The following is a 23500-nucleotide window of genomic DNA, read 5'->3' as shown; positions in this document are numbered from 1 at the left end:
GCAGAATAACAATGGGTAATATTGACAATAACACAACGCTAGCGGCCGTGATTGGTAAGCTTGAACTAGGAATGCCAGTTGTTGGCTCACTTAGGGACAATTCAATTCGGTGTTTGTAACCGGATGAAGCAAATTTTTCAACCCATTGTTCAAACCAAACTATTTTCGATAGCCAAAAAACACGAACACTTGGAATCGTACAAGGAAAATGTATATCGACAAAATCAGCACAATGCTAGTGACATACCAGAATTTATCTTAAGTAATCAAGACATTCCCCCGCCTTTACAGATTTAGAAGGTCATATCAATGTCAAATTCAAAAGTGAGAAATACCAAAGCATGTGGTGTAACACGAAAGAAAAATCAAAACTATTTGAAAAGGATTTCTTTGTCTACAAAACATCAAGAACTCTGCTGAAAGGTTTCAGATATTTACTCACAGAATATCACAAGCTGTATATTTGCAACTTTTCTGGAACGATACAGCAGTTTGTAGAAACGACGGATTTACTGCAATCGTACATGGCGAGTGATCGAAGCAATTGCATTTCGTTTTTTGTTGACTGTGCAAAGTACATTATTGAAGATGTATTTTCAGATATCGCTGAACAGGTTGCAAAGGGCATGAACGATCTTGTTACACAATGCTCTTCTGACCAGCCTACCATTCAGCATTTATTATCACTTAAAACGTTATTACAACACGCCGACAGCAAAAGCATGTCTAAGGTATACTCGTACGCTAGTGAAAAACCAGGATCGTGCATTGTATTGCCGAAAGACATTTTTTCATTTGTGTTGATTAATGCAGACGTAAAAAAGAAGCTATGCGAACTCGATGGAGTATGCATATTTCTCCAACTTCATGAGTGCATACTTTTCAAACTGTATCATAAAGTAAAAGCAATTAGCACTAGCGAAATTTCATCGCAGCGGGAAAGTAAAAACCAAACGTATCGCCCCAATAAAAAACGTAAACTTTCGGTGTGTGACAGAGAAGATGAGGATCAAATGTATGAGATTGAGGACGATCACTGCTCAAATATGTCAGACTTAATGAACCAGTTAGTTCACAAATCATTCTTCAAAATCATCCCCTTGGTATTGCATATCTGTGCAACTATTGACTCGACACAAGGTTTAACAATACATAGTCCCATTTTAGCTTTACTCAAACGAGATGATAGAGCTGAGGACATGATTGTTGCACTCTCAAGAACAAGCAACCCCGACTCGCTTCTGGTAGCAAACAAAATATTCGATCAGCATTATGAACATATAGCGTACGAAACAAGAAGTCTAATCAAAATGATCAACCAGTCTCAAAAGAAGGATGGTTGGCTCTAAAGCAAAAAAGTATATAAATGGGTTAACGAAAACAAAATCGTCATTGTTCAACTTGACTTTGATGCAAACGGACGCACAATGGATTCTCTCGAAAATATAGTAATGCGGTACCACATTGGGAATTTGATTCAAACTGGCGCGACTGCTCGTGTGTTTGAAGCGATTCGCTGTACTGACAAAAAGGTTTTCGCCATGAAAGTCGTCAAAAACGTTAAGGGGCTGACTTCGTTTCCAGAAGAAATAGTATTCAACCAAACGTTGAAAGCATCTGGAATCAAAGGTGTCATTAACATGCACGAGTACGCTCTCGACTACGAAAGAGACAGATACGTGATGATCATGGACTACATGCCAATGGACTTACACACGTATGTGTCAAGCCGTCAAACACCGATGACCGAAGACGAATGCTGTAACATCATCAGTCAAATAGTCAACATTCTACTTCACATGCAAAATGTTGTTTGCGTGCAACATATGGACCTTAAAATGGAGAACGTGTTGATAGATCCTGAAACGAAAGAGGTTAAACTCTGTGATTTCGGACATTTAGCGCAAATAGCACATTTGTGGACGGATTCAACATCGATAGGGACGAAATGTTACTGGGCACCAGAAACTATTAAGGAAGGAAGATTCTACCCAAAGAGAACCATAGTATGGCAAATTGGCATTCTCGCTTATGACCTCTTACAAGAAATTCCATGGGATGTGTACAAAGACGGAAACCTGCAAGACTTGACTTTTGAACGTTATAAGTCTGGCAGGGCCGTGGAATTTATTCAGGTTTGCTTGGAACCAGACGTGCGCATTCGTGTGGAACTCGATGAATTAGTGTATATGAGGTGGATAGAAGAAATGAACAACAACGAAATGGTTTAAATCATATTTTGTATTCAAAAATAAAAACATGTCAAACAAACAATGCTCGTATTTCTCTTTTTACAACATTAGATCTAGTACAATAGTCGAAACAAAAACACAAACAACCAACGCAAACGTTTTTCAGAACACAATTCTTATCAATAGCTTTTCCGTCAGCTATATGATCTGACAAACTATCGAAACAAGTAACACTATTCTGGTGGTGATATTTACAAAATAACTGTGGTTTTTCACCACATTTCACTTCACTGCTTACAATGCTAAAACAGGTTCGACTGTTGCGACACATAGTAGTGTATAGTGCAGTTTTTTTACCAGATATTTGCTTCCGAAGCGCCAAATACTGATATCGAATACAATTTGTTGAATCTATGAAACATTTGTATACATCAACAAAATCAAATTCTCGACAGCCATCGCAACATGAAAAGTAGTTTGCTCGACTATTCGCATCGTTAACAATAGACGTTTTGTTGTATGCTTTGTGATGATAATTAATGGGTTGACAACAGGTTTTGCAAAAAATGAACAAGCCATTTTGGTACAAACGATCAAGATTTCCTTCTTTTCTAGTACACTTGGTGTGACAAAAACACGATGGTATATGAAGTGATATGATTTTGTTGTTCACAAAATCAACTTGCTGTCTGATGAGGTTTTGTATATAATGGCCAAACGATAAGTTTCTTGTTACAATAGGTGACGTGAGTAATATTTGAATCGATCTGAAACATTTGCGCTTACTACTAGGATTTGTAGTAAGCTCTCGTTTGAAGTGATACGCAAAGTCTAACACTGGTTTTGGGTAATATAGTTCAGACGTCAAAAAGTTTGCAACAGAGTCATGCAAAACAAGATTGCTAGTGTTATAAATATACGTACAGTTACACATTGACTTGAGGACTTGAAATACTTTGTGGTTAGGAATCCACTCTAATCCTTTCACTTGAGTTACCATTTTCCTGAGCGATGGGTGCACTTTTGAGATTTCCAACTGTAGTAAAAGGTCTCGCAAATGAATAGTTGTATGGTTATTCACACATATGATGTTGGACCTTTGTTTCGAAAATGTTACATACAGCTCATGAAATGGTTGTTTCTTTTGACATATTTTGCGAATTCCTCGCAGAATCTGTATGATTCGTTTGTTCATTTCATAGTCAGGTTTCTTGAAATAAAGAACACACAATTGAACAATCAAGTAAAACATGTGTATTTTTTCATCTGTGCTTTGTTGACTATATACATTTATCAGCAACAGGTCAACTTTCAGGTTATGTGGAAACATATTTTTGATAACGAAGTGAGCGAATCTATAACAATGAAACGTGGTGAGAGTTTGCTTCAGTTTTTTCAAAGTAACAACATTGAGTCTTTTCAACACTAATATGCTTGATGGAAAGTTGCGTATACCGTTATACAAATGGTCATTTAATACATCATACACTGATTCCATCATGAGCAAGAATGACTAGATGTGTGAAGACAACATATGTTTATTTTAGGTATGTACGTGCTCATTATTTCGAAACAGTATAAAAGGGCGATGAAACCTGTGTCTATCATTCATTCTTACTCTTACAACCAAACATGTCACATCAACTTAGGTTCAAAGAACAACGTATTGCTGAGACATACATGATCTACAAACAGTACGGTGGTGATATTGGTTTATACGGTATCGTAAAAGAAGTACAAGAAGCAGAGAAACGAAAACGACAGAACCTTTTGTCGCCAGGAGTTGTTTTGGCAAAGATGGAAGAGCATAGCAGAAGATTTCCTTCATGGTATCATGTTGAAGATGCCACTGATGCTTTCCTGACTGAGTCGTTGATCAGATCGCCTTCTATCAACGCGTTTCTGAACGCAAAACGGGTCTTCGACATACCAATACTCACCAAAAGCAACACAGATATGTGCTCTATTCTAGAAGCTATTCTAAAGAGCGACATCGATATTGACAATGTTTCAGTATGCTGTTCGTTTGGACATTCAACCGTCGACACACCTCATAAGATGGTCGTGATGAAACACAGAGACAGCGTCACACCGTTCATGGAAGCACTCAAACATCAAGAGAGACAAAAAAGTCCAGTGTATATTGGAAACGTAGTAGGTGGAAAGTTTGACGATCCGAGCCAAGCGATCATTGTCACTAAAGAAGAAATGAGGCATACACGATACTTACACGGCGCTTACTCCGAGTGTCAGTTCAGCGATTACATCCCGAAACACGAAATACCAATGAGGGTTTGCTACGGAGTGGTTCCAAATACTGTTTCAATCATAACCATGTGGAAGGACGACTTCAAGATTGTACTTTTCCCGGCACTGCATACGGAACAGTGGACTTTGACCAAAGACAACGCCCTAAACGGAATACACAGCATTTTGACCATTTGTCGTTATCATTTGCTCAGATGAATTGTATTGAAAAATGTTCATTGTCACTGCATTGCAAGTTTGTTGTAATCACATGCCGATCAATAAAAACATGTACCAAAATGTTGTTTTATTTTTATTTTACGTATAACTAGGATACACCAAGACAAAACACTCATTCATCATGACAAAAGTCTTTGCGATAGAAGGCAATATTGCTGCCGGAAAAAGCACACTACTCGATCTGTTAGGTCAAACATATCTTGTATTTCCAGAACCGCTGGATGAGTGGCAAAATGTTATGGGCCCTGATGGCCAAGTGTTAAATATTTTTGACATTTATTGCCAAGACATGCCAACGCATTCATTTGCATTTCAAATTTTTACACTTAAAAGCGCTATGAGTGTTTTGAGAAAAGCTCTAGCGTCCGGTGAACCATATGTGTTTGTTGAGAGGTCGTTTTTGTCAAACTTAAACGTGTTCGCAACAGCACAAAAATCGATGGGTTATATCGATGATGTTGAATGGATTGTATACAACGAATTGTTAAAATCAATGCTTCCAAGCGAAATTTTTGAGCTAGCCGGAATTATATATTTGCAAACATCACCAACAAAATGCTACGAACGTCTTAAAATCAGAAACAGAGCAGAAGAAAGCGAAATATCGCTAAGATATTTGAAGGAACTTAATAACAATCACGAAAAATGGTTATCGGGTATGGATCCAAGAAAAGTATTGGTGATAAGTAACGAAGCGAACAAATACGGATGGGCAGACTATGAAAATGACATTGCTAGAATAACGTCTTTTGTCAGCAAACGGGACTAAATTGCTTAAAAGTGCGAGTTATTGGACACCACAGCCACTTTTTTCTTGTGTGCATTTTTGGTGCGGGATGCGGCGCTATATGATATGCCCGGAAAATGTTCTGACGGTTTAATAAGGGGGGTGGGGTTTTAAAAAAGACCCCCCCGCTAATTTTGCCGGGCGTTTTATTTTTCTGACAATAAGGCATTTGATCGCTACATGGATGGACATAAAATTTACATTACAATTTTTTGTATAAATAGCAGATGAATGCTTTACTCAGTCTAAGAACGTTCGTTTGCAAACATGTCGTTGTATCAAAGACTTCAATCTTACGAAAACAGGCCATCAAAACGAAGCATTAATCCGCATATAAGCGGCTATGGTCGTTACGGCGTGTCAAAGGAAGACCTGGCTAGCCAAGGGTTCATCTACGACACTTGTGTAATCTCCGAAAATATTGAGTGCGTTCGATGCGTGTTTTGCCATGTGCACATTTCCATTTGGAACATGGATAAAGAAGATGTAAAACTGAGGCATCGACAGCTGTGCCCCGTTTGCCCTTTTGTGTTCGATTGGGTCATGAACACAGAAGAAGAAGTGAAACTTAGTCAGCGACGGTTCAGCCGTGCTTGTCCTTTTGACAATGAATCATTCGGTCGGTACTTACAAAATGAGTTTTCCAAGCTATATCAAAAAGCGAACAATGGAATTGCGAAAACAGAAAGCAATAACCAACGATGTTCAACGAAATCGGTTGATATCCTTCAAACCAAAGATAACCAAAATGATGACGAATACGATAATTACAGTGATTTCGATGACCTGCTTACGGCGAAAATTGAAAAGACTTGTACTCGTACCCGCCCCAATTCCTATAAAAAACAAACTGAAAAGCAATGTAAAAAGGCTGAACAAAGGCGTTTGCAAAGGCAACTTTCAAAACGAAGAACAAAAATACGCAATGCAAATCGAGATCAAAAACAAACATATTGCCAGGAAAAAAACGACGATGATAATTACACAACTCAAACAGTTTCCAATGATCGAGATGTAAAAATACATGATCGAAAAATGTGTTGGGTTTGCAGAAGCCGTGATATCGATGATATGATAGAAGATCAGTTTTTGCAATCTTACGAACGTTTTTTGGAGGAAAAATATAAAGAAGAATTCGACAATTGTTTTGCGGACGAAATCGGTGGCGTCGATGATGAAGAACAAAATAAAATTGAACATCTACCTTATGTTCAATCGCCATATAACTATTTGATTGACAAAAAGCTGGATGAAGAGGCCCACCATATTTATTTTTCTGATTACGAGGCATTCGCGCAATACATCGAAACGCGGGACGAAGAGGCCGACCATATTTATTTTTCTGACGATGATGCATCCGATGCGGCATTCGAGTGATACATGATATTAACACATAGATGTGTGACTCAATAATTAACATTTTATGCATGTTTGTTTTGTTGTGTTCGATTGTATGTGTTGTTAATAAAAAACCTTGAAACAATTGTGCGTGTTGTTTGTTATTTGAGTATGTTCTGAACAAATCACGAAAACACAAGCTATGATACAATACGTTTTATTGAATATTCTTCATGGACATTTTATTGGAATATCTTGTCATCGCATTCGCGCTAAACATTTCAAAAACGTGCTCTGTTTCAAGAATATCTTTGGCAATATCTTTTGACTTTTCAGCACCTCGAAAATCAATTGCACCACATATCCAGTTTTCGGCATGAATGAAACCATACAATAAATCGAATCTACACAGGTTCGCTTTCGTAGCAAGAACGTTTAAAGTTTCTTTTGTCACATCTTTGATCAGAAACGACCAAACTGAAAAGGTTTTCCTTGAAGTACAAGAGTCCATCAGCGCATGTTGAATCTTGATTTTGCTTATGTTTGTTTTGCTGCAAACGAATTCAACAATTTCATCAAATAGACACATTATCAACTTCGTTGGTTGTAGAGAAGCTTTGAGTCTTGCGTACGTTTCGAATTGATGTGCAAAATGTTCTCTTGTATTTATTTCTACATGCTGGAAATCTGTCCACAGACACATAGGAATGCTATTTGTGGTGTAAACCATGTGAATGACTGGAAGACAAATAACTTCAATTTGTTTGTAGAAAATACTTATATAGGAACTTTCCAAAATGACAATGCATCAAAAACTCGTCATGTATATGTTTGTGCATATAGTCGCCCTGTTTTTTCCCTTAGTTTTACAAACAAATGTGTTAGGACGTCCTAAACCAAATTTTTATGAACCGTCTTGTTTCAAGCATGTACAGGACACACCGATTGACGTTACGAATGGTTTATTTTATGTGTTGATAAACGTAACCTATGAGTATTTGTCATTATACGACGATGTCAAAGAAAATTTACAATTTTTCAACAAATGGATGAAAAACCCAGAGTTTAGTTTAGAAGGACATGAGCAACAATGCAAATCCATAGGTCTATCTAGATGTCCGAACAAGAAAAAAGCGTTTTCGAAACCGGTATACAGTGTAGTTGATGGTTTTGTAGCGGGATCAATGTTTATCACTTACGACTTACCCAGTCTTTTAGTTAGATTGCAAATTGAGCCGAAAACGTACTCTATCAGTGAGTTTGTGGAATCTGTGTTTACTGAGATTTACACACACGCTTGGATACCTTTGTTTCCGTACAATTTTTCATTGACCTATGATGGAAGTGAAATTTGTGCAAATGGGATGCACGGTCATGCCTTCATCAGATTTAATACTGAACTGTGTACAACGTTCGGAACATGGTGCGATGTGAATTTAGAAGGTGCTAGTCCCGAAAAACAGGATCATGCGTTAACACGAATCAAAAATGCGTTATTGAAGAGAAAAATGAATGATTTGTCAGTCGCCAAGTATGTCAAAGAATATGATCTAGGTTTGGAAATAATCCCTTCTAAGTCCAAAGAATTGCGAGACACAATTACACAAATAGAGCAAGAAATGAGTGAGATCCGCTTAAAAATCGATGATAAGTTCGACTTTGACTATGATCAATCTGACGAGGATTACTCTGACGAGGATAACTTTGATGAGGATTACTCTGACGATAATTTGGATGAAAAGCAAAGCGCTGAAAATGTTCCAATTATCGATTTTTCTGACTTTTTTTTCAAAAACACTAAAGTTCTGTCAGTAACAAACAAACCTATCGTTGACCCTATCGTAAGCCAAAAAATTCACGATATTCAAAATGCCAATACTTTCGTTAGCCAAACATTTTACGATATTCAAACTTCTACCAACAAGCCAAAAAACAAAATAAGTCCGCCAGTTAAAAAAAATACTGTTGTTAACCAAACTTCTCACAAAATTCAAAATGCTCTTAACAAGCCAAAACTCAACGTTAGTCTGCCAGTTAAAAACGATAACATCGTTAACCAACAATTTCAAAATATGCAAGATGCTATCAACAAGCATAAAATGGGAATTAAGCACAACAAGCAGACCGTTGCAGAAGTATCTACGTATGGATTGCAAAATTGTTACTGCCTAACATGTAATCGTTCTACTACAATCGGCAAAGTACATAACAATCGTTGCTATTTCATCAACTTGGATTCATCATTCAAGATTTCCTCTAATACGCATTCTTCTCCATTTCGCGAGTACAAACTCTTGATTATCAACGAACGTGATCGTGCTTTACATGAGATACTAAGTCAAACAGTGAAACAAGTGAGTAACGAAGTTATTCTCGCAAAAAAAACCTCATCATATCAACTTACCGTCTACAGCACCAAAGATGGCAAAACTGTTGAGAGAAAATGTATGTCGTTATTCAGAAATACATACCATATTGAAAACTGCACCGAAAGCACGAATGCTGTGCTTATAGCCAGAAATGGTCATTTCATTCGCGTACCACAAATGCAATTGGCTAATTTCACATACTGTGATATTGGTGCTGTGAAAGCGGAAAATGGCAAATGTTTTCGGATTAATGCAAATTGTTCGCACTCAAGTATTGCGAGTGTTTACGATTTGGATAATACGGTTGTTTCATATATGGTTAGCATTACTCAGAACACGGCACACAATATGAGTGAGTCAAAGTTTCAAATAAAAAATATAGATGACAGTTCTGTCACAAGCGAACACTTCATTGTGTACAACAAAAGGACGAACAGTGGACAAGAATGCACGTATGTCGACATGCGATCAAAGACAATTTCATTCGAAAAATGCAAAAAAGGACTCACAATTTGCGAGGTATTGTTTGGTAAAAGTGCATCGAATGACAAACCGGGACTTAAAAAACTAACGTTGTGGGAAACTGTCGCTGTTAGCGTTGGTGGATTCATTGTGCTTGTGATAGCTGCTATTTGCTTCATAATTGTACTACACAGCATAGCTCGGCATAACGAAACAGTTGTAAAGAGTTAACATATATCAAAGCGTTTGTATCCGCTATTGTCATAACTCACAATGACTTCGTATGACAACATGTATACCATTGAACGCGAGAGCATTGGTAACACTCAAGAATTTTCCATCCACGTTTTTAAATGCATCAGCGTTTTGATCAATGAACAAGAACTGCTCGAAAGCATTTTTGAAACCATACTAGACGATATTGGAGACGAAAACGTGTTCATATTCGACTTGACAATCGAGTTTTGTTTCACAAAAGTTAGTAAAACTCTATATATCAGTCAGCTAAATTCGCAAAACTGTTCGTGTTTTGACATTACTTGTGCTATGCAGGAACAAGGAATCAATTTCACGGTACCAGCCGATCTTCATGTTTTTGTAACAAAAAACGCATAAACACATTTTCAGTCATAATTTCACTATTTTGAGTTGTTGATGGACTACAAAGTTAAACCATGTAACGGTGAGCGCTGCACTCTATGTTCTCAAATAAAGAGTGGAAATAGTTTTCAGTTCAATTGTGGTTTTGTATACATTGTTGAAGATGGAGAGAACTTAACTTGTAAATCAACAGATGTTATATACGTACTGAAGTGCAACACTTGCTGCGGTGAGTACATTGGAGAGACCATTAATCTGAGAAAACGCATTCATACACACAACTCTCATATTCGAACAGAGCAGCATTTGTGTCGAGCTACTGACCATTTGATAGAATGTGGGAAACACTTGTGCGATGTTAAGGAACGGTACACTGTATTCGTTTTGGAGACAGAGCGAGACAAGCACGTGCGTAAAGCCAAAGAGGCGTACTACATTCGATTATTCAAGCCAATGATGAACAAGTAAGGCGTGCATTATTTTTTCACACGTATATATATTGATGCGTTTAACGAAATAAGCACACTCGCAATAACTTTCAACGATGGCACAACAAATGCTGAACAACCGTGAACGAATAAATGAGTTTGCAAATGCTGTCCTGCAACACGGCGTGAAAAGGAATTGGGTTTCTGAAGTCGAGCCAGGTGTCTTCGTGTCGCCTAACTATAGTTCGAAGTTAGAAGACCTTTCTAAGAAATTACAACAGATTGATACCAAACTAGCGCAGTACAGACGCCTCAAAGTAAGAACGCAGCATCTGATAAAGGGCATCAAGAAAACAAAAAACCTGCAAGACGATGTTTTGAAGACTGTGAGCTCCAAGGTTTTCGATCGAGTTCCAATTGATGTGCTCAACAAAATACTCGGTTCTGGGGAAGACGAAACCATGTTTTCTTTGATAGAGCGAATCAAATCTTCCAAGGTTGAGGAAAAACGCAACTATGCCGATATCGACATCTCCGATGCAGAAATGTCAGATACGCTGAACGATGATGAAGAGGAAATTATGAACGCTCTGGCTGTTAAGAGAATGCGAAAATCTGGTGAAAAAAAAACTGTTAAGAAACCGAAAAAGGAAAAAACAATACTCAGTGATCTAGAATTGAGCGATGATGACCAATGACTACGTTGTTGCAATATTGTATGATTATGTTGACTTGTATTTGTCATATTTTCGTATATATGTTAATAAATTGTACCATTGAACTGTACACATGTGTTTCTTTATCAATGGATATCGATGAGGATTTGATTATTGACGAAGACGAACAGTTAGCTCAAAACACCTACTTGTTTTCACCCATGTACTCGAGACATCACAACGAATGTTCGCTATGCATTTTGCAGTACATAACAGAATACGAAGAGCAAATACGCACATTCGAAATCAAGCTAGTAGATATTAACTCGAAACTCGGGTGCGGAATTCAAACGTGTGTCACGATGGTTCTCAATGAGTTCAAAGACGATGAACGCATGTCGCTGTTCACGAAATTGACAACTAGCGAAATAACAAGTCATTTTGACTCAGTGTTTGGTTATCCAATGTGTGGATACAACCGACTGAAAGCTTACAATTTTTTCTCTCTGTTTGACGAAAGTACGGTTAACAATTCCACATACATAAAGTTTATTTACGATACATACAAAACTTCGAGAAACACTTCACTCTGTCCTTACTCGCTTTTAGGCGTTTATGTTTTTCTTGTTATGATTAACACTATAGGATGTGATTCCCAGCTCAAGAAAAAACATGACTTTTTGTGGATGTTCAACTGTCTATACAATCACAAATTACGGTTTGGAAAACTGCGATAAAAATCTATTTAAGGTTAGTTTTTCTATAGAAACACTCAAACCACACACAACCATGTCAACCATGTCAACCATAAACGTTAAAGATATTAAACGGGTCACTGACACCGAAGCCACTAATCGCTTGTTCACTAAACTGAAGTACGATATTGGTATTGAAATCTCTTCAAAGCTCATTCAGTCGCTTAAACAAAGCAAAGACAGGGTTGTATTTTATGTGGGTAAAGAACAAAGATCATACCCAGCAGCAATTGTGAAAATGTTCACTAACGTTAAGACAAATCATGTCAAGATTCAGCCGAAGTACAGTGTTCAAGAATTGATGAACGTGTTTGAAATTCTCATGAACCTGTCTGAGTACCAATGTAACGGTCTCACGCTAGATTACTCGGATTGGCAGTCAATCTCTAGTCTGGTAAACATGATCGAACTCGCTGAGCACCTAGGCATGACAGAAGTGGTGATGTTTCTTAAACGCATTCCACAACTTCTTACATTTCACAACAAAACCGCGTATGATAACGAATTGCTCAGAAGAGAAAACGAGTCTAAGGAAAACCAAAAACCAATGTCTGTCAACGAACCTAGCGAAAACGATGAAAAGCGGTCAAGAACTAGAAAGAGAAGCTTTACAAAAGTGTTCAGTCGTAGTCTGAGCCGAAAGCGCAGAGAAGAAAATGTTATGAACTAAATATTGTATGTATAAATGTTGTTTGTTGTATGTCGAAAATAAAGAGTAAAAACAGTAAACTTGCGTGTTTGTTTTCGTGTTTGTTTTCTTCACGCAGCAAGATAAAAACCATAATGTTAATATACTTGCATATTATCTACCAACTAACAACTAAAACATGAAATTCATTTCAACATTTTATTTGACGATACTATTCAAACAAATACACACACAAGCATGCAATAAAAGTCATAACACTAATCAGTCCAATGAATCCGCTTCCAATCAAATATTTCAGATCTACAAACAGCGCATTTGTTCCCGTATATATGCATGTGCCAGCAACAGTGTACGCAGAAAAGGTGCATGCATGGTGTTACGGCAAAGGTTTTCTCTTCATTGCAGCAAACTATACAAGTACGCGAGTCTTTCACTGCTTGCTCTTTTTCCAGGTGAAGTTGAGCCATACGTTTTTTGCAGTCTTTGCAATCACAGCAACTATTTGCTTGAAAGCGTTCACGAAGTTCTTTCATAACCTGTATGCATTCTTTTCGTATTTTTCTAACAGAAAACCACCATCGTAAGTCTTGAATACAGATTATCGCAAGCATTGTAACACCGATCATGGCTTCTTGTTGTTGTCAAGTTTAGTCGTTTTGCGATCCCAAAAATCGGGGTTTCGTTCTTCGATGATGAATCGAATAAGCAAAATGCCAAGAAATATAGTCGCAAACATCAACAAATGAAATGAAGCTTACTTTTTGTGCAGAGCTTTTATATGCAAATTTTGTAACGATCTGTATAACAAACCATTTCACTTTGTCTGTTAACGTTGCCACATTGGTCACATTTCAGAACATGGAAAACTATCAAAGCATATGCTTCAATGCTCGTTCGAAAACACCAGAGCAGAAACGTATTCAGAAAAGAAAATGGAAAATCCAATCTCAATCTGCTGCAAACAAGTTGTGGGAGATTATATCAAAGCATATGAGCGTTAAATCCACAGAGGAGCCTAGGGTGAAATTGTTTCGCATGTATGAATCTGAAACATTTGAACCATATGCATTGTTTTCTCCGGACTATGAACCTACACCCGAATTCGATTATCAGGTCAAAATCACATGCTTTGGACTAACAGTTCATTTGACTGTGTATGTTAGATTAGGTGAAGATGACGACGAGGACGACTTGATGCTTGTTATGGACAGACCAGACGATACAAAACTATATTTCAACATTTTTGACCGCGATGGTGTGGTTGATAAGAAACACAGTTTGCTTAAAACCAATGGTTCTGATATGTGCAAAGAAATCATCGATATGATTGGTCTCAAAGACATTATCGATGAGTATGAATTATTCGAAAATTTGATTTTAAACATATCGTTATCTATAAAAAGTGAAGTTGAATGTGAATGCGATACTGAATAAAACAACTTAACACAAATTTGTCTGTTTTCTACTTTTTATTCAACAAACTCGCTTACAATACTGTACAAACGATGTCCATTTACCAGGTTGATTTGCAACCCAGTCAGTAAGTCTATATTTACGGAACACGTTCTGTAGTTTATTCAGGTGGTAGAAGCCTTCAGCGTTGTAATTCGATATTTCACGTACGACGGCCGCAAACAAAACAAATGCAGTCACAAACACATCCCAGCTCAAACCATTGTTCAGCTTTTGTTCAAGCAATTCGGCGAAATAGTCTTCATCAAAACAAGCTATGGCCAGTTCATCTTTTGTAAGAACATGCATCGTAACAGTGCTATTTACAAGCAAAATCACACATTCGACGATGTCACAAAGAGTGTCATTTGAGTCCTCAAACTGCTTGCATTCCAAGTAATTTGCTACCATCGCAGCCACAAACTCACAGCTGAACATTTTTTTACGTTATGACAACCACTGACTTTGCGTGAATGGTTTTATACTCGAGTTAGGCGCTTGTTATTTGAACTGTTGTAGTAGTTTGTAAACGTCTAGATTGAAATCCTTGCAACACATACGCAATAACTATAACTATAACCAAAGAAACAACCACAAATGTTAGTGCAATAAATAAGACCCAAAAGCTGTTTATTTTGGAATCATCGTCACTCGGTGAATCCAGTCCCATACCAGGAATTCTAATCTGACACAGAGTTCGTTTTGTTGTACAATATTCATACGAAATAGATTTTTCATTCACGTCGATATACAAGCACGTATTGTTCACATCATATGACACTCGCGAATAAACTATCGCGTAATCGTTTAATTCGAGCGTTTCGTTCAGACTGTCAATTTTGAACATCAAATTTTGAGATATTGCATTCACCTTCGGGTCGTGCGTTCTGTTAATCAGATAGTCAAAAGCGTTTTGAAACTCTTCTTCTGTTTGCAGCACTGCTGGTAAGCACTGGCCATCTTCATTCACCACGAAACAAGTTTTAGGTGATGTGATCGACGCTGCTGCGTTTTCGTCAAATGAACATGTCTTGTACGCACGCGGATTGAAAGGTGACACAGTCACAAACTCTCCTCGATCCGCTTTTAACAGCGCTACGTTAGCCGTTTCGCATGAAATGCCCAAATATTTTCGTTTGAACAAATGAACGCATTGAGCAGGCCTATCTTTGTTGTTGAACAGCGCTATCTTGATAGAACCTTGAATGTTGTTCAAAATAAATTCGTTGCTTACTTGAGTGAAAACCGTTTTTAGATGAATGTTTTTTTGTCCAAAAATGACCACATCGTATGCATTATAGTCGGTACTGTTTACAGTTTTACGTACATTGACGTGCGTTGAAAACTGGTTTCTAACTTTGAACTGTTGCTCAATACTGATAAAGTAGCAAGATCCATCATATATTTTACCAATACTTTTAGTCGGATCACACACATTGCAATAACAGTTTTGTAAACCGTAAGAAGAAACGCTTTGAACTGTTGTGCCTGCGCGGACAACAATGAAAAAACACAAAATAATAAACGACCGCATGCTTGGCTTAGAACATCAAGAATGACAAGATGCGTTTGTAAAGGTCTTTTATATTTATTTTAGGTTCGTTGTTTTTTCATGACATTTGACACAAATATTATCAGTCCGAGAATAATTGCAAAACATGCTAGTATGGCAAACACAACTTCGATTATAACGACCACAGATATGTTTTCGCTATTTTCGTCAACGTTTGTGGTTGTTGAACCATTGTTGGTGATATTACCACTCGTTATGTTATGGTTTTCACTGTAGTTTTGTTGTGTGCTAGTTTCGTTTGCAACTATCGATGTGCCAAGATCGCTATTTTCTTCAACCTTTGTGGTTGTTGAACCATCGCTAAGGGCATTGACAACTGATGTGTTATGTTTTTTACTTAATGTTTTAGTGGTATTTTCGTGTGCAACTTTCAGTGTTGCTTGCGTGCTTTTTTTGTTAACCTTTGTGGTTGTCCAACCATTGTTAGGGATAAAAGCAAGCGTTGTGTTTTCCATTTCGCTGTTTGTGTGTGTGTCAATTTCGTTTGAAACTGTCGATGTGACGAGCTCATTATCGGTACTGCGTTTTTCGATGTCTGCAACATGATTAGATGTATTGTCTGGTACCAAGAACCGCGATAGAGAATCAGTAGCTAGCATCCTACCTATATTCGCGGTCAAAATCAAAAAGAGTTTGCCTTTGATTTGGAAACAAAACCTGTCCCTGTGATTATCAATGGTCAAATAATTGTCTTTCACGCCCAAAATTTTATTAATGACTTTTCGTATGGCCTCGAGAATATCATATTGCGTTGTGTACGTTCTCTCAGGAATATATACAATTTTGCGTAACTTTTCTAGCGCATCATCATAGGAAACGATCGAGAATTCACCATTGTATATACCCAGATCGCGCTCTGGCGATTTTTTGAAGCAGTTATCGTTACAGCTACATAGAGACACAAACAAGACAAATAGTATGAAGCGCAACATAGCTGGTTTTTATTTCATTCATCTAACAAAACACATGTAATAGCTATATAACAAAAAATTTGCACACAACAGACTACAACACAAAATCTGCAGGAATGTACAAAACGAGGCCGTTTGTCAGCAATTCCTTCGACACACAAAATGCGACAAAGTTCGGTGGGATGTGAATGTTGGGAATGCATGTTCTAACCGCTTGAGAGAGCATATCTTCGTGTTCTTCGTTTTGACACTGATTGATGAAGTAAACTTTACATGGGTCTTCTTCGGGCAACATATCGCTTACGGGCATCGGGTTTTCTTGTACCTCTTGTTCTGGGGTGAACGTTTCCACGATTTCTTCTTTCACGACTGCCAAATCGACCGGCATACTGATTATCTCGTTTTGCTCCGAACACGCCTTCTTATCAGAACAAGGCAAGTCATTCCATGTTTGTTCTTGTGTTTTGCAAAGCATCTTTTTGGGGAGACTGGACTGATCCTTTGAATGTTCAGCAAATTTGCGTTTACGATTAGGAATAGCATTGGTTAGTCTTCCCTTTCCCCCATCAATCAGCTCCGTTTCAATTTGAAGACTCTTCCAATGCTTTATGTACAAAGGATGCATCACAAACAAAACCTCTAACGCCTGACACAAATTTGTATTTGGATATCCATATTTTGGTTGCAGTGAGTATACGTTAGCATTCATCTCTCTCATTTCGATGCCAGTTTGCAACGCTTCGTATATTTCACCACAGCTTCTCACAATTTTCAGACCTATTGTGAGCTCTTTCTGTGTACTGACAAGCTGAAAGTTTTTACTCGGTAGCACTCCTTTTTTCACCAATATTTCCACGATATCATTTTCCGAACAATCGAGTAATGTCATGACTGCTCGAAAGTAGGTGTTCAGCTTCAATCGTATCTGTGTCCTTTCCAAAGATAGGCAAGTGGATTTCACCGAATAGACTTTGCTAAACTCCTCGATTCCGTGCAACTCCAACACTGGTATTATGCATATCGGCAGTCTGTAGTTTAACGTGGGATTCGACTGCATGTATCTACCCTTCTTTATGCGCTCGTTTAGAGTTGCGAAATGTTCTGGTACTAATGTTTTCAATATTTTGAAGTAGCACATATCAATCTTTTCATCGGCAACAGAAAACATCAAGTCAACATATCGTTCAAACGCAGCTAGTGTCGGTTCATCGAGAAACACATGGTCCAGCGTTGGCTTGTAGTTCAAGTAGTCATACGGACTGTTAGTTATCGACGTAAAACGCAGTCCCTCGACATCTGTGAAAGGACATGTAACGCTGAACATGTACTTCTTTTGGTGACCATTCGCATTGAAATTTCTTTTCTCACGAATGAATTTTTCGCACAATGTTTGGACCGACATGTTGTCGCTTCTGTTGTCAGATTGTAAATGAGACACATTCAGTTTTTGTTGCAGTATTTATACAAGTCGTCGTATTACAAATTCCATGATAAAAACCTAAATTGTTGAATTTGAATAACAGAAATGGCTCGTTGCAGCGAAAGGAAAGGCGAAAGCAAATTGAATACACTCATCAAAGCAAACCAACCCGAGTTGCTAGCTACACACATTAATCAAAACTTTGGTTTCGATTCATCGTGTTACATTGTTATCAAAGAAAAACATGTTTTGCCTGTTGATTTCACACAAACAGACCTAGAACAAGTTGTCATTCATATATCTAAACCTGAATACATACAGTTTGTGAAGCTCAGGTTTAGTGATTCTAAAAGCAATGGGTTTGATTTTCTGCTGTGTGAACAGACCGATTACGAAGATATCTACGGCAATGAGGTTCATCAGTGTCACCTTTATTTTTCAAACACATGTACCAAAGATATGGCAGCTACAAGCTATTACTTGACAAACGCGTTGAGTATGATTGGAGTACTTACATTTTCAAAGCATACGCATGACAAACTGGCTTCGTGTCTAATCAAACGTTATGGTCAAACACTCGTACCCAAATGCACCACTGAATTTTGGAACAAACAACTTGACTCATTTCGCACAAAAAATATTCGTGATAAAATAGATAAGGTCTCACAACAAGATGACTCAACAACACTTCGTGATGAAATTGAGCGTTTGGTGCAAACAAAGTACAACTTCGTTTCTTGTGAATACAATACGGCCAACAAAAACCTAAATATTCTGTATACTGAAACAAGTAACAACAGCTTTGGGTTAGTGGTTGTCAAAGAGTCGCTGCAAATAAAAGGCGCTACATGACTGGTAGATCAAATCATTCTTGATCTAACCTTCAAAGCGCTAACATGTCTGTGCCAGCAACTACATTCCGGGTTCCAAAAACTGAGGACTGGGATATGGAGATTAGGCTGTCTGAGATAAAAAGTATGTTGTTAAGAATTTCATATGTTAGTGTTGGAGGTTTGATTGTAAACGTTGAATGCTGTAACTAACTTTTGCTTGTTCTGTTTCAGAAACCGTCACTCCAAAAACTGAGGACTGGGATGCCGAAATTGCGGTGGCGAAACGTCCGACTTTCAACATCAGCGTGGGCAAAATGACGCAGAGACAAATTAACAGACTAAACCGATGCTGGACCTGTCGCTGCGTGCCTGTCAATTGTACATGTTCAAAGTATTGAATAAAATTGTTGAAACGTTCACAGGTGTTTGTTTGTTTTGTAGAAAAATGTTATATAGCAGTAATTTGACTTAGTACACTTCACACAAAACAATGCTAGCCGTCGAACTCAAAGATTTAGGTTTTTTTCGACACATGTTACGTTTAAACCTCGAAAAGTGGAACAAAGCTGTCGAAATGTACATCATGGATCTCTATCCAGATGTGAAGTTTACCTTTTCGACGCGAGATCAATGTTGGAAAGCGACAGATACGGAAATTGTGTACTATGTCGATATCGAGGTTATTCTGATCAATCCGAAATATGATTTGTGCTGGACACACCAAGATCCCACAAAACGACTTCAAACCATTAATGGGATTTTGTTGAGCTCAAAAGCCAAGAGAACAAAACCCGTAACGTTTGACCAAGAGTATTTTTGAGACAAAAAATGTATAAAGATGTTGAAATAACCAATTGCATGTGTAATATAATATCATATCATATCATGGATGATACCGACGCTTTTTGCACGAATGAAACAAGTATGTTCATGAACAACTATATCGACAGACTGAAAACGTTTGAGCATTGGTCTCCCCAAATACAACCAAACAAATACCAGCTTGCTTCTTGCGGGTTGTACTACTTGGGACAACACGACCGTTGCAAATGTTTTCGTTGTGGCATTGTGTTGTATCATTGGAAATCTACAGACGATGCGTTCTTGGAACACCATAAACATTCACCGAATTGCCAGTTTTTGCGAATGGTGGGTCCAGGAACAAGACTATTGATAGACACATGAGTAGGTTTTGTATGATCGTGTTGTAAATAAATATCATGAACCGTTCAATTCGTTTTGTTCTTATTCTTGTAGTAACATATACTTATTCGTGCAACTACCAAACGCAGAGTTGAAAAACAAGTACTATTGTGTGCACGAATGTTTGATTTCGCTATTGCGTTAGTTATTGATATAACCCAGTGTCGTATGTTTTCTCAAACTATATTATCCAACTCTAATCAAAGCAAATACAAACAACTATGTATATGTAGTTTCAAACGATTTTATTCTGCAACAATCAATATTTCAAACATTCAATCTTTCGCAACAACAACGTACAACAGTTTACATAGTCCACTAGATCAGCCCACATAGTCCGCTCGATCACAGATGCAAAAGCCTCACTCCTCTGTTTTGGCCGTAACCCTGAATTTCGCCACACCATTCGCAGCGATCGTCGATCCGCGTACATGACACACAGCTGAGGGCCTCGCATCTACGGCAAAAGTTTACCATCGAAAAAAAGTTTTTGCACCTATGGCACACAATCACTAACGTAGTGTCATAACCCATATCATTCGGCAGAAAATTGCCCAGCAATCAACTTTCGAACTTAGGATGGATCGACCTAATTATTACAGAGTTATTGTTGTTTCTTTTCAAACGGAAACATGTTCAATGATTTGAGCAAAATATTTCTAGCACCATTAACGTCTCTGTGCGTGTTATAGTTACAACTATCACAATAAAATGTTTCACTCTTTTCAAGATTTTTATTGAGTTTTCCACACACTCCACAGGTCATCGAAGTGTATGCTTCATTTTGAACCTCAAATATACATTCGGTGTTCGTAGTTCGGTGAGTTAGCCTTTGGCGAAATCTGTAATGTTGCCAATATAGCAAATCCCTTTTAGCTCGTTTCGATAAATGTTTTTTCTTTACCATTGGCGCGACGTTGATTTTACCCAGTGCAACATAATGATACTCTTTGACAAGATGTGAAGAAAGCTTAAGGTGAATATCTTCTACAAACGTTTTTAGTTTCAAATGTGTTTTCTTCAGTGATACAATTCGTTCACGTGCTGCTTGTTGTTGCTTTTTGTTTTGCGCTTTTGTCAAATGCATATGCGCATGATCAATTTTATTGTGGAGTTTACTAATCACATACTGCTTGTCTTCTTTAATACCAACTTGGAAAACACAACAGTCAATAGGGTCATATACTGTAGCAAACGTTCTACCACCAGGATCAATACCACACACACGTTTCTCTATCGTATCGTTTGATGCATTTCTTCTTGTATACTTAGGATCACAAGGAATATTCATGATAAACATGCCATCAGCACGCTTGACAATTTTTACATCGTGATTTATAGGAGGAATGTTTGTTATTCGTTTAGCCAATTTTAGGAATCGTTCTTTAGGATTTGAACGCTTTTCAAAATTGTCCGGCATCATACAGATGTATCTGTTTTGCATGTTGGTTTCATGTGTGCAAACGTCTTTAGATGAAAGCAATCTTATGTAAAGATTTGGAACCCCAAAAGATCCTTCAATGATATTTGAAATAGGCATTGGTCGTTTTAGTTTTGATTTAAGAGCCTTAGCCGACTTGTAAGATGTACAAAAATTTTTGCATGATGTTCCCTTTACTCTAGTCATTTTGTTGTTGAAGAACCAATCATCGTTTGCCATCCTGTACTGCGGATCCACATCCCTAGCATTTGTTTTGCAAACGATTTTCTGTAGCTCGAATTGGTGTGGTTTTAATCCTTTTTCGTTTACTAACCACAAGCACCAATTGTACGTATAATTTGAAACGCGAAGCATTTCGTTGAGGACTTGTTTTTGATGTTTAGTAGGACGAATTCCAACAGAGAATGATGTTAGAAATTTATCGGACTGTGTCTTTTGCTTTTTGACACTAGCAGACTGTAACAATTGAATCACATCGCAATCAGTTTTCTCATGATTTATTAGATCTTTCCTTCTAATGTACTCCCACCAATACCACATACTTTTGTGTTTGTGGACGTTTGCAGCATCCCATAGTGTTAAATCCTCTCGTTTGCGTTTCATTGCTGTACAATACAAAGCAACACAGTAATTCGTTTGCTTATATACAAATATTTGTAATAATCTGATATCAGAGCGATACGAATGAAACCGTATCCCGACTCAAATGGGATAAACATTTTAGTACACATCCAACATAACCGGTATGATGCAAATGATGAGAAAAAAAGTATATAAATGCAATTTAGAAAAATATGGTTTTTTGTCAGCACATTCATGTCTGTCCACAAAACTCATTGTGTGTGTTTGTTGTGCCGTGATACTGTGATTCACTGAGCGCATCATACAGTGTTTGCTTGAGCTAGCGAGCACAACCACAAGCCATGTTTTGGTTCAGATTTGGTTTATTCATGCATATGGATAAGAATATGAGAATTTTTATACATGGCTCTCATAAGATTTCTGATGCAAATGATGAGAAAAAAAGTATATAAATGCAATTTAGAAAAATATGGTTTTCTGTCAGCACATTCATGTCTGGCCACAAAACTCATTGCGTTGTTTGTTATGCAGTGATGATCAGTATATATTATCAGATTGGTTTAGAAGGAGATCTATGTCATGCAAAACTAAATCTCTTCAGTCAATTTCTTCTGGACATGATATTGAAACTGTGTGGATAGTATTTACAGTCAAGTATAAAATTTTGCATTTTGGTCTACACATTCATATTTGATCACAATAATCATTCTCTACCCAAGCTAATTTGTATGCAATGCAAATTGAAGCAACCAAAATGTATTAACACTGTGTGGGCTGGGATTGTACAACTGTTCTCTCAGCTTAGCATGTTTGAAATAAGAATTGGTTAACGGCGTGTATGATACAGATATTTGAGGATTGCAAATCAAAACTGGCATATCATGTTTGCCTGAACGTATGTGAACAAATGTCATATACATGGTCAAACGGGGTATTTTAGTTGAAGAGAATATCTGATCACAATCATAATTGCTAGGTTTTGACTGCTATGCATAGTGACTATCCAGCATTGATCAGTTCAAACGCCAGAGTAGTAGAATGTATAACGCTTTCTCCAGTCCTGTGCTGGTTGAAAAAGATCCAGGTTCAAGTCCTGGCTTTGGCATGAACATGTGAAATGGCTGCATTAGTCAATATCTTAATTTCTGATCTATCACTATTAAAGAAACAGGATTAACGGTTATAGAGAGCATTAACTAGTACAACATGTTTTAAAAATGTATGTTTCCACATTGCAGTTTTTTTGTGAAAGTTGATATGTGTGTCTGACGTGTGTGAAATGGCAGTTTTCGGTATTTTCATATGGCAAAGCATTTGACAGTTCGTTCTTGGTGCAAATTCATAACGTCATTTCAATATTTA

At 37.5% G+C, this 23500-nt stretch overlaps 2 protein-coding genes across 2 annotated transcripts in view; one reads left to right on the top strand and one right to left on the bottom strand.

Moving 5' to 3' along the window:
* Positions 1-23500, bottom strand: part of LOC127854754 (uncharacterized) — a 123986-nt gene that overhangs the window by 36853 nt on the left and 63633 nt on the right. The window lies entirely within an intron of this gene.
* On the top strand, positions 1452-2231 carry LOC127854753 (serine/threonine-protein kinase pim-3-like). The gene has a single exon (XM_052389809.1). It carries the CDS (start codon positions 1452-1454, stop codon positions 2229-2231), a length of 780 nt encoding a protein of 259 aa, XP_052245769.1.

This window comes from Dreissena polymorpha, chromosome 13 (genome assembly GCF_020536995.1).
Source record: "Dreissena polymorpha isolate Duluth1 chromosome 13, UMN_Dpol_1.0, whole genome shotgun sequence".
Taxonomy (NCBI): Eukaryota; Metazoa; Mollusca; class Bivalvia; order Myida; family Dreissenidae; genus Dreissena; species Dreissena polymorpha.
Note: the sequence above shows the minus strand (reverse complement) of the source record. Positions and strands in the feature narration are given on the sequence as shown.